Source organism: Gymnoscopelus braueri, assembly GCF_963280865.1.
Source record: "Gymnoscopelus braueri genome assembly, chromosome: 4".
Taxonomy (NCBI): domain Eukaryota; kingdom Metazoa; phylum Chordata; class Actinopteri; order Myctophiformes; family Myctophidae; genus Gymnoscopelus; species Gymnoscopelus braueri.
This window is the reverse complement of record NC_137605.1, coordinates 54286287-54299242: the sequence shown is the minus strand read 5'-3', so window position 1 is coordinate 54299242 and position 12956 is coordinate 54286287. Positions and strand designations below refer to the sequence as shown.

The 12956-nt window shown below is 39.7% G+C and overlaps 1 protein-coding gene and 1 long non-coding RNA gene across 5 annotated transcripts in view; both read left to right on the top strand.

Moving 5' to 3' along the window:
- The first annotated feature begins 3206 nt into the window (after positions 1-3206).
- On the top strand, positions 3207-4840 carry LOC308083380. Its single transcript, XR_013932993.1, has 4 exons — positions 3207-3439; positions 3778-3993; positions 4350-4559; positions 4730-4840. It is a non-coding gene; the product is annotated as an uncharacterized lncRNA (long non-coding RNA).
- Positions 4841-5061: 221 nt separating this feature from the next.
- Positions 5062-12956, top strand: part of LOC308084209 (scavenger receptor cysteine-rich type 1 protein M130-like) — a 12224-nt gene continuing 4329 nt past the window's right edge. For all 4 annotated transcript variants that reach the window (XR_013933063.1, XM_080426748.1, XM_080426747.1 and 1 more), the window contains exons 1-8: positions 5062-5208; positions 8300-8617; positions 9304-9600; positions 10192-10494; positions 10680-10985; positions 11648-11923; positions 12162-12346; positions 12675-12780. Coding sequence is in view for 3 of the 4 variants with exons in the window: in XM_080426748.1 (XP_080282874.1) it covers positions 5151-5208; positions 8300-8617; positions 9304-9600; positions 10192-10494; positions 10680-10985; positions 11648-11923; positions 12162-12346; positions 12675-12780 (1849 nt within the window). In the remaining variant the exon portion in view is untranslated. The remainder of the gene's footprint in view (positions 5209-8299; positions 8618-9303; positions 9601-10191; positions 10495-10679; positions 10986-11647; positions 11924-12161; positions 12347-12674; positions 12781-12956) is intronic.

The window sequence follows — 12956 nt, the reverse complement described above, 5'->3', positions numbered from 1 at the left end:
TCTTCTACACATACACTAAATATGAATTTCTTTGAATAAATATTAAGCAACATGTACAATCAGCAGTTTAGTATTTCACAAAAGCACATCTGACACCCAACATGTATGTCAGGGTGTAAGCACGCTTTACTGTCTTGATGGAATATGTGGTTATGTGCGGTTATGCGATGTTGTTAAAGGAGAGAGCCAGACCAAAATACATGTGGATTGTATCTGCCTATAATAATTCACCAACATACCTGATGCAGTTGACTTTTTTCATAGAAGCCCCTGTGCTCCATTCTGCAGACCCCTCCCACAGCTAGAATGGAGCTTAGAGCATCGCTAATTCGGCTATTTTCGTCGCTCCAAACTTTTTTTTCACAAATCGTCTCCATGTTGTGTCCTGGCACTCACACATGCACTGTTTGTCACTTATGAGGGGAGGGGGAGCGCTCCAGAGTTCACGCATCAGAGCCGTTCTGTAGAAGATAACTTAGGGGCTGAAAAAAACCCACATGCAACACAGCAGACATAAACATCCTGTGGTTTACACATTTTCAGGTACTACTTTTCCAAAACAACTTTTAGAGGCTGTCATGAGGTATACATATGACACCAGTGTGGTATATCGATGAGTCAGTCTACCACAGGGAAGTGGAGGAGCTGCTGAGGTGCAATGAAGTTAACTTGCAAAGCTTTGCGCTGTTAGATAATAATCTGTTTTAACAAAGTCATTTCAAGACAAATCCAAATGTATCCACGAATTACAATGTGCAACCCATTCACACACATTCACACACACCAATGGTGGAGGAAACCATGCAAGGCACCAACCTGCTCATCTTGAGCAGTTATGGGTTCAGTGCCTGTCTTGCTCAAAGACACTTTGACAGTAATCCAGGAGGAGACGGGGGTCGAACCAGGAACCTTCTTATTTCCAAGTGGCCGTCCTACCTCCTGAACCATGCCCACAACACTTCCTTTTATCCCCTTCTAGAGTAAACGTAAAGAAGAGTTTCTTTGAATAAATAAGCAACATATGCAATCAGCAGTTTAATATTTCACAAGAGCATATCTCAAACCAACACTTTTGTCAGGGTGTAAGCACCTTTGCTGCCTTGATGGAGCATGTGGTTGTGATGTTAACCTCGGCTGTGTTTTTGCTAAACTGGCTCCTCCATCAAAACCTACAGTCAACTTCAGTTGTACTGAACATTTGATCACTTCAACATAACATAATTTGGGCACAACAAAAACCTTCCAATTTTAATCAAACACTTGACACTTGACAGGAATTATATTATACGATAATTGAGCAAGACTCTTGACCCCTAGCTGCTCCCCTGTGTGCTCACTCTGAGCAAGCCACTGATGGGTTAATTTTTCTAATTCACATTTGGCCATTCATTCACTCTCCATGCAGTTAAACAGGAACCAGTGTCAAGGGCAACAGTAGTTCAGGATGTAGAGGGGTCACCTTGAAAATGAAATGTTCCCAGTTTGATCCTGAATCCTCCCGGCATCATATCAAACTCCTTGAGCAAGGTACTGAACCCCTAACTGCTCCCTGGGTGCTATTCAACAATTCCAGTTATGTGCAAATATGGTAATCAAAACTTTCCCAAACACTAATTATTCACTTAAAGTTGCACAAGGTAACTCTCCTCTTCTACCCTGGATTTGAACCCGGTTTCCTGCGCAAATGCTGGCATTTTTACTATTGAGCTAATAGAGCCTGCCTGCTTGCTGCAGGGCATGAATTGAATCCCGGCTGCGCACTTCACCGGGTATGGTCTAGTTGTATTAACATGCATAAAAGTTACATAGTGCGACTTTAAGTGTCTTCTAAATTAGAGTATAGACAAAAAAACATGTTCAGCTAAGCCCAGCAGAGAGAAGCCCAGTCACAATTACCTCATCATCCACCCTTTCTTTCTCAACTGGTCCTATAAGTAGGTCTCTGAAGAGGGTCTGAGCTGGTTTACTGCATATACAGAATAGATTAGCTCTTTCAGCAGACTCACAGCCTATGTCTCTAGCGTGAGAGGTGTGATCTACTCTCTGTAACCACATCCCACATCCAGCTGCCCCAATTCACAGCCCCCCCCCCAGAAAAAATAAAAACATAAAACATAGATTGAGCAATTTACATGGTTTGACTAAATTAATAATCCAATATTTCATGTAAATTCAAAGAATAAAACTATAAATTTAAGTGTATTATCTGAGTGCAGTTACTATCTTTTTTTAATTAAAGCACATTAATAAGTAATTCAGTCACATTATCTAAGCTACAAGGATTGTATTAAACATTTGTAGGGTCTATTAGAAATTATTAAAATAAAAATGTTTTAACCGTATAAACATTTTCTATTTGAGAGGACATCAGAAAGTTTATTCATGCATATGCTTGGCAAGTGATACTTTTGATGAACTCAGGAAATATTCATGTCATGATGTTATATGTAGGGTAAATGAACAGGTCAAGTCTGTAGGGTCATTAGAGAATTACAATACAGTGGTGGAGCCCACACGGTAATATACAATATATATCTGCAGTGGTTGGACGTGGTCTCACCATCTTCCATTAGACCCTGTTGTTGGGTAGGAAACCTACAGGTTGACGAGTAGAACTACCTGAAGCCATAAGCCCACTGTCTCCCCAGACTAAGTGGGGATTCCTCTTGTCAGAGCAGCAGAAGTTCAAATCCTGGGTACGACATGAAACTTACGGATTGCAGCTTTAACTTGAAAAGCTTTAATGATGAAAAATACAAGTTTTTCTGAAAACTACCATTTTTCTATTTAAGGGTTAACTCAGAGTGATAGTGGGCGGCCCTCCAGCAGTGTACCTTATAAACCACTGTGGTGACTCCTCTGTCACTCTGTAGTCAGGAGCTACAGTGACAATGTGGTCCCTCCTCCTGTTGCTGTTCTACGTAGCAGCCACCGGACGGGTGACATCACAAGGCAAGTGACAGCTTTTCTTTCAACTTTCACAATGTTCTGTTAATGAAGAAAGAATACATCGATGAGAACTGTGTACATTGTTGAAATAATTACAGATAAAACATGTTATGCATCCTCTGTGTATCATAGAACCAGAAGAAGACATGAGGCTTATTGTCCTTGGGAATGCAAGCCCCACCTGGTTATGCAATACCTGTCGTACACGTCTGTCTGTTTGTTTGTTTGTCTGGCTGTCTGTCTGTCCCTTTTATGTCCATACAATGTGTTATGTCCTTTATATGGATGTGATGAAGATGCAGGTGCTTTATTCTAATTTCAGTCACTGTTAAAATTAACTTCTTATGTTTATTTTATTTTAATGACTTTTTTTAACTTGTAGTTTACGTTGGCATGAGTTTGGATGGTTTTAAATGTGCTGGAGCTGTTCAATTCAACACAACGTCAAATGGGATGAATTCACAATACTATGTCTGTTCTGACAACTTTGGTAAGAGTTACACTGCCTGTACTTTATGCATGCACACATTTGTTTTCTGCAATTAAATGTTTGTGCAATGTTTCCTTAAATGACATGATTCCTGTGATATTCTGATCATTAATGGTCCTTTTACAAGTAGTAGGTTGCCTCTCTCACATTATGTAGTGTCTTTGTCCAGTCTAGACTATGATGATGATGATGATGATGATGATGATGATGATGATGATGATGATGATGATGATGATGATGATTATTGTTATTATTATTAGTAGTGGTGATATTTTATTTGGAATTACATGAAGTGCATGGAAAAACTATCTGAAATGTTGGTTTCCTTCGGCCTAAAGGAAAAAAACAAGCTGACCTTGTGTGCAAAGATCTCAAATGTGGCACCTCAAAAAAAAATATGCCGGACCCTTCAAAAATGACATCCCCAGAGGGCTACAATTCCAAAGGCAAAAAGAGAATTAATTGTACAGGATTTGAAAAAAAAGTGGAACATCTGTGGCATTGTGATCCTCAGCCTGCTACATGTTCTAAACCTGCTTTCGTCACATGTTCAGGTATGGTTGTTTACCTCTGTAGTCTTCATCCATGTTCTTATCTCTAACAGGTGTTACAGACTTGCATTACATAATGCATGTGTCATACTGTACACACTTGCGTGCACACACTTGTGCGCACGCACGCACACGCACACACGCACGCACACACACACACACACACACACACACACACACACACACACACACACACACACACACACACACACACACACACACACACACACACACACACACACACACACACACACACACACACACACACACACACACACACACACACACACACACACACACACACACACATGCACGTACACATGGCATTTAACATACTTCCGTAACATTTTGTTAAACAGATCACCCCATCTTACGATTAGAAGAGGGGGACAATGCCTGTTCTGGATACTTGGTGGTGGAGGAGGGTGATATCTGGAGTATTACCTGCAATGAAAATGCCACAATAAATGCTGATATGATGTGTAAACAATTGCGCTGTGGGACCACTGTGTCACACAACTTTACCTGTGACAGGAACCAAACAGTTCCATCGACGTTGACATGCTCAGGTAATATACATTTATTTAACTGGTAGTTTCAGCACAGCAACTGGCTTGGAGAAAGGGGTAAACATAATATAAAATCCATGAGATTAATTCGATTAAAAATTAAGTTATTTTTTTCCCCACGTCAAATCCAATTGACTAAAACTGCCTTATTTCCCTTTATCTATTAACAGAAAAGATCAACATAACACTCATGGACAACCAGCGTCCCAGTGATTGCTATGGTGCAGTTTATGTCAATAGTTCCATGGGTCTGCAGCCTGTGTGTGGCTCAGATTGGGACAGTGTGTGTGTGTGTGTGTGTGTGTGTGTGTGTGTGTGTGTGTGTGTGTGTGTGTGTGTGTGTGTGTGTGTGTGTGTACTGTATACTGTATGTACCGTATGTACTGCATGCATGCAATACTGTACATTGCATTATGCATATATAGAATACATACATACTGTACATAAGTTCAAATGAATATCTGCATTTTATTCGTAACATGTTGAATGTCTTCTTGCAAGGTGCTTTACACTAGAACCACCAGCACACGACAACTAGGAATACTGGACAATGTGAACTGCAATGGCACTGAGAAGTCACTGTGGCACTGCATGGCCAAATACAATGACCCTGTAGCGTGCACCTCCAATGCTCATGTCACCTGTGAAAGTAAGATAATGATGCATTATTGTATTACTGTATATTATTGCAGATGTTGGAAGAGTGGTCATTTAATATTGTATTGTAACATTTATTACTGTATACTATTTATCATTACTATGAATGTTTCTTAAAGGAGTCATGGCAGCAGGAGTAATTAAACATAATCTTTATCTGTCTGATTGTTTGTCTACATCCACTTGTCTGGCTATAGACAGAATGACCTTATGTGAGACAACCTGTCCAAAAAGGACCTTGTTACTTCAAAATAATATCCTAATAACTGGCCTGGTACTATATAAAAGAAGACATACATTTTAACCCCCCCCCCACTATATAAAAGAAGAGATACATTTTAACCCCCCCCCCCCCCCCTTTCAGACCACAAGGTACCTGTAGTGTTCATGAAGGGTGGAACGTCTTGTTCTGGCCAGGTGGCAGTAGAGCATGCTGGGAAGGACTACTATCTCTCAGGGGCCAATGAGACGTGGAACCACACTGCTGATGTGGTGTGTCGACAGATGCATTGTGGGAATGCCACTAAAGTGACTCTATCCCCTCATGTTCCTTCTGGAGAGCCTGGAATGGAAGATGATGCTTGGAGTGAGTCCTACAACTGCTCCTCCACTGATAAATCAATATTCAACTGTCCAAAGGACAACACAGCATCATCCAATCACAGTGTTGCTTTGGTGGAATGTTCAGGTAATGTGTTTACCCTCTTTAAATGTTGATACGGTGAATTTTTATTTGTACTTTTGCTCAAAATATTGTTCATCTTAAAAAAACAAGGAGGAGTTTAAACAAAGAGGTTTCCAATTAACCAAAAACAAGGAACTGTAATAAATCATAATCCACACAAGCGAAACAAAAACTTTAAACACAGAAACCACAATGAAATTGTAAAATCAAAGCCAAAGTAATGACATTAAAGAGAAACTAAATAAAACAAATGCTAGATGAAAAGTCTGTAAATAATCACATAAAATAAATCCATTGAGTGATCTTGACAGGACATGGGGAGACTGCAGAGATAAAAGCAAGAGAAAATTATTACATTTGATTCAACAATTGTGATGATTATGATTTGGGCTGCCAATCACGTAGATCTACGCGAACCGCTTAAAAGCCGCCACGTGCCAATCGCACGTTTCAATTTCACCCAAAGACCAAGGAGATATGATTAGTTGAAGATCTAGACTCCTATCCACTTCCTTGTTAACTTAAAACTTAAAAAGTCTGTATTTCGGCTCCTGAGTACTTTTTTTTTTACAATGAAAAACTCTGGCACTGGCTAAAAAAATATGAAATAATTCTGGCAGTCAATGTGTTAATTCTGTCATGTTTGAATCACATTTGGTGTTCTTACTTAACCAACACATTCAGATCCTGAAATCCTGCAGAATATAGTTTGGTAACACTCGACCGATGTCCTCACTATTTGCTGTAACAGGTGCTATTAATGCAACGCTGACAGAACAGTGTTGGGGGACAGTGCAGGTGTGCACCCATGCAGGCTGTGGGGGTGTGTGTGCAGACACCTGGACTCATGACAATTCTGAAATGCTGTGCAAAGACCTGGGCTGTGGAGAAGTCTTCACCGATGTCAAACAGAACAGAAAGGGGAGAGTGACCATCCTGGCAATGCACCCGACCAAACACACCACCAACTTGACTCAAAGCATCATTGTGACAAAACACAGAGAAACCGACTGCGATGACGAACCAGCCTTTGTGGTTTGCTTCTTCGGTAAAATATCCTTTGAAAAAAATCCAACACTGCAATTAGAATATAGATAATATAGATAGATACACAGCATATAATGTACTTCTGTAGTGTTCAAATGTTTAATGCCACTTACAGTACACATAAGGATTTATGTTAAACAGATCACCCCAACTTACGAATAGAAGACGGGGACAATGCCTGCTCTGGAAACTTGGTGGTGGAGGAGGGTGACATTTGGAAAATTACCTGCCACCAAAATGTCAAAATAAGTGCTGATATGATGTGTAAACAATTGCGCTGTGGCACCAGTGTCACACACAACTTTATCTGTGACAAGGACCAATCACTTCCATCAACACTGACCTGCTCAGGTAATATACATTTATATAACTGGTAGTTTCAGCACAGCAACTGAATTGGAGAAAGAGGTAAGGTCATATACTGTTTTAACTATTAACCCTCCATCATGTCAGTATCATGTTGGTGTCATGCCAGTATCATGGTCAGTATCATGTTGGTATCATGCCAGTATCATGGTCATTATCATGTTGGTATCATGCCAGTATCATGGTCAGTATCATGTTGGTATCATGCCAGTATCATGGTCATTATCATGTTGGTATCATGCCAGTATCATGGTCAGTATCATGGCCAGTGTGTTTTCCATCTCCTGGATGAACATAATATAGTCTTTCCCATTAATTTGTTATGGCATTTTTGACCGGGAACACTAAAGGTCCTTACACACCGGGGGCGATTTTTTCATGTGAATAATACTTAAAAAAACTTATAAAGTCAATGCAAGCTTCCACGGAGCGAAAAAGCGAAAAGAAAAAGCATCTTTTATTTATTCGGAACGAGTCTGAATTTTGCGTATATTCGCATAATCGCCGGTGTGTAATGACCTTTAGGGTGCAACAAAGTTGAATAAACGATTGAAACTGCTGATCGGCATTGTTATGTCCACATGCCTTGAGGACATTATAAGGTATTGAGGCAAGTAGGTGAAAAATACAATACTTATGATTCAAGAAAGTTGTAAATCGGTCATATTTGACCCAAAGAAGGTGCTTCACACTACAACCATCAGCACACGCCAACTTAGAATACTGTACAGTGTGAACTGCAATGGCATTGAGAAGTCACTGTGGCACTGCATGGCCAAGTACAATGACCCTGTAGCATGCACCTCCAATGCTGCTCATGTCAGTTGAGTAAGATGCATTATTGTATTAAAGTATTGCAGATGTTGGAAGAGTGGTCATTTAGTATTTTACTGTAACTTTTAGTTGATTACTTTATGAATGTTTCTTAATGGGGCAGCAGCACAATCAAAAATAAAGAAATCTGATACCCCCCCCTTTCCTTTAGACCACAAGGTAGTGTTCATGAAGGATGAAACGTCTTGTTCTGGCCAGGTGGCAGTAGAGCATGCTGGGAAGACCTACTATCTCTCAGGGGCCAATGAGACGTGGAACCACACTGCTAATGTGGTGTGTCGACAGATGCATTGTGGGAATGCCACTAAAATGACTTTATCCCCTCATGTTCCTTCTGGAGAACCTGGGATGGAAGATGATGTTTGGAGTGAGTCCTACAACTGCTCCTCCACTGAGAAATCAATATTCAACTGTCCAAAGATCAACACAGCATCATCCAATCACAGTGTTGCTTTGGTGGAATGTTCAGGTAATGTGTTTTACCCTCTTTAACAGTGTATTTTTATTTGTACTTTTGCTCAAAATATTGTTCATCTTAAAAAGAAAGTTCAAGTCATCATAAAGTTTACATAAAGAGGTTTCCAAATAACAATGATCAACCAAAAATAAGTTAACTGTAAATAATAAATCATAATCCACACACACCCCAAGACAAAAAAATGTAACACAGAAATCACAATGAAATTGTAAAATCAAAGCCAAAGTAGTAAAATTAAAAGTTAAGAGAAACTGAATAAAACAAATGCTAGATAAGAAAATCTGTAAGAAGGCATTACAAATACATTAAATCCACTAAGTGGACTTGACAGGACAGGCGGCAACCTCAGAGCTAGAAGCAAGTGGGTTGTTAAATTTGATTCAAAAGTGTGATGTTTATGATGAGGGCTCATGATGTAACTTTCCTCTTCTAATCCGGAATTTGACCTGTTTTCCTGTGCTGACATTTTTACAACTGAGCTAATAGAGCCTGCCTGCTTGCTCAGGTATAAATTGAATCTAGGTGAGACATGACCTTTGGCTTTGACGCAATCTACATTTTATTAATTAAAGAAAGTTACTTAGTGCCACTTTAGCAAACAACACATTCCTGTAATCCACAGAATATAGTACAGTAACACTTGACTGATGTCCTCACTATATGCTGTTTTTCAACAGGTGCTATTAATGCAACGCTGACAGAACAGTGTTTGGGGACAGTGCAGGTGTGCACCCATGCAGGCTGTGGGGGTGTGTGTGCAGACACCTGGACTCATAGCAATTCTGAAATGCTGTGTAAAGACCTGGGCTGTGGACATGCCTTAACTGGCATCAAACAGAACAGAAAGGGGAGAGTGACCATCCTGGCAATGCACCCGACCAAACACACCACCAACCTGACGGAAAGCATCATTGTGACAAAACACAGAGAGACCGACTGTGATGACAAACCGGCCTTTGTGGTTTGCTTCTTGGGTAAAATATCCTTTGAAAAATAAACTATTATAATATGCATTCTGCTAATTTGTTTGTTTGTAGATTGTTATAGGCAAGACATGGGACGTTTATCTGTACAGCACAATTCAACAACAAGGCAATTCACAGTGCTCTACACTAAGTTCTAAAAATAAGAAGTTAAAATAAAACAGAAATGGAATTGGGGCAACAGATGTTCAGGAGGCGGAGAACGTTACACACCTTCACTCCGCCCTACACACCAATCTGGCACTATACTGTACCTATACCCTGCCCAAACCACCCAGAAGCCTATATGCTTTTCACATCCCTCCACCACCCCTCTCACCTCCACAGCTGCTTTTCACCTGTTCCTCTCTCTCTCTCTCTCTCTCTCTCTCTCTCTCTCTCTCTCTCTCTCTCTCTCTCTCTCTCTCTCTTCTCAGGTTCCTGCAGGGGGGTGTCAGTCCACGATTGCCGTATCGACGATGCACACAACCTCCTCCCCAAAGACTCCTGGGAAAATCTAACATAATTTCAGTGGCACTTGTGACATATTTTATCACTGTACATAATAATGTAATTTGTTTTACTGTTTGATTTTCCATGCAGCCAGTGTCAAGGTCGATTTCAAGGATTCCAGAGATACTTGCTCTGGAAATCTGAAGATACTCTATCAAGGCGAACAACATACAGTCTGCATGGAAACCCTGAGGAACACTGATGTCCAAAATACCATCTGTAGGGAGCTTCAGTGTGGCGAGACCGGAGAGCCTCTTAAATTCTTTGGACCACAAGGTCCACCTGATGTCGTGTCAGAACTGAGTTGTCCTGCAAACAGCTCCAAGGTGTCAGATTGTAACATTACTTTGCAGGGCAAAGGTCATTGCTCTCTTGGTGGCCTCCAGTGTTCTGGTATGTTTTAAATGCTTTGATCTGAGTCCATTTTACTGTACCGTTACAGTAGCCCATTAAGTACAGCTCATTTGTCAACATAGACCATGTGCTATGATTTTACAATGAACTCTTGAACTGAGACACTCATTTATATTTCTTGGTTTTCATTAAGTGTGCTCTGTCCCTGTTCCTTCTCATCTTAGACTGGCAGAAGATCAGGCTAAAATATCCACAAGAGCATGGAAGAGGCTTTGAGGGAGATGTGTTTGTTTATAGCAAGAACGGTTCCAGGATGGTATCTAAACGTGGCTGGACAGAAGAAGAAGGAGAGAAACTGTGCCGCCATCTCAACCTGGGCGGTTATACAAACCATACGGCATCAGAGCTTTCTTCTCCTATGTGGGTGAAGAGCTTCAACTGTAGCGATGTGAAGGAACCCAAGACTATCTGGGACTGTGAGAGTGAAGAGAGACCCTTTGGGAACCAAGGAGTCTATCTACAATGCCAGAGTAATACCAATTACTAAAAAATACAATACAATTAAAAATAATAATCATTGCTATAGAGTGTTTGTTCAGTAACAGGGGTCTTCCCATCGCTCCAACTCTTTAGTAAGCAGAAAATGCTTACAATCCCTCAAAGATCATTTATCAGCTTAAATTTTAGTCTTCCATTTCCATTTTTGTTTTGTTTAATCACTTCCAATTTCAATTTGTATGAGTTCTCTCTCCTGATTTGATTACATTCATGTCCCTGACCAAAACATTAGTTTTTCTGATTGCTAAAAAGCTGGGGAAACGGGGAGACGCTTGTTACCGAACAATCACTTTATAGCAATTATTACTATGAGAATATACAGCTATGTATGTGTACAAAAGATGATTTAATATAAAGATGGATTGATGCTGAAATGGAGAAAATTATCGTTTATTTTCCATATAGAGTTGAGCATTATTGGGTGAGGGTTATTTAGGCCTTAGTCGATATATATACAACTCAGGACTATTTGAAGTACGTTTTTTGAATGACATCTCTATTACCCCAGCTTTAATTCAGACTTATCAGATCAGTGTGGTTGTGGGATGGGGGATTTTTTTGTTAGTGTGGTTGCCTATAGGCAACCTACACTATTGTTCTTGTTTTTGTTGATATTATATTTCTGTTTTCCCAGAAGCCCCAGTGGTTACACTATCAGGGAATTGCTCTAGTCAGGTGAAGATCGATGGCATCAGGGTGTGCAGTGATCACTGGGACGACAAACACTCACAAATAGTTTGCCAAGAGCTAGGCTGTGGCAATGCACTCCTCTTTAAAAAAAATGGAACTACTTGGTCAGAATCAGATGAGTACTACCATGTCCATTGCCAGGGCTCTGAGTCCAAACTTGGGCAGTGTGAGAGAGTCATGGGCCAGTGTGGTGGAGAACTGGTGTCTGTCTACTGTGCAGGTGAATACTTTCACATACTGTATTTGATAACAGTCAGTCTCTGCAGAGGAAAATGCTCTGTTTGTGATTATTGGAGGAGGTGTTATGAGTCTGCGTGTTTGCATTTTGTATTTCATATAACATATAAAATACAGTACTAGTATATTATACTAGTAGTGTATACTTTAGTAGACTATTCAAAGTTGCAACACTGTTTCCACATAACAGAGAATAAAGCAGGATTTTTCACTTGTTACAGGTGGCATCAGATTCAGCACCAGGAGAAGGTGCGGAGGCAGACTTAAGGTCCAATATCGAGATATGAGCGAGTATGTGTGTCCCCTGAACTTAACAAAGGATTTCAAGAACCTTGTGTGCAAGAAGCTTGGTGAAGAATGTGGTGATATCATTGAGAACTATGAATGGTATGGGGAAAATGAGCAGGTAAACTTCGTGTCTGTTTTGTCTATAAGTTACATTGAGATCATTAGACACCGACATCCAGGTCTCTTCTGTACATTGTCTTCTTTCAAGTATAGTAGAATGGATTCTTGAGAAACCTTATGAATTCAATTGTTATTATTATTAATGTTATTGTTATTATTATTATTATTATCATTATTATTATTACCCTTATTATTATTATTATTATTATTATTAAACAAATCAGTTCTCTTCTATGACAAACTTTCATGTACAGTATGACATTACTGACTGAAAGTGAGGAAAGAAATTCTCAAATACTAAAGTAAGCTTTTATAAAAAATATTAGGACCTGGAAACGTCACTGGTTTGCACAAAATATGACTTGGACATCAGAAACTGTGTCCGCCAGGAGTCTTGCAAAAATGTCAAACCAGCTGAAATCTATTGCAAAGGTACGAAACCTACTTTTATATGAACTTTTTAACTAAATTTGCACTTTTTCTTGCTATTCAGAATTGTATTTTATTTTATCTATAGACAATTATATGTGAACCAATTCTGCATGTTTATTTTTTATGATAATAATCTCTCATTTGATTTATTCCACCAACAAAATAAACTACACATA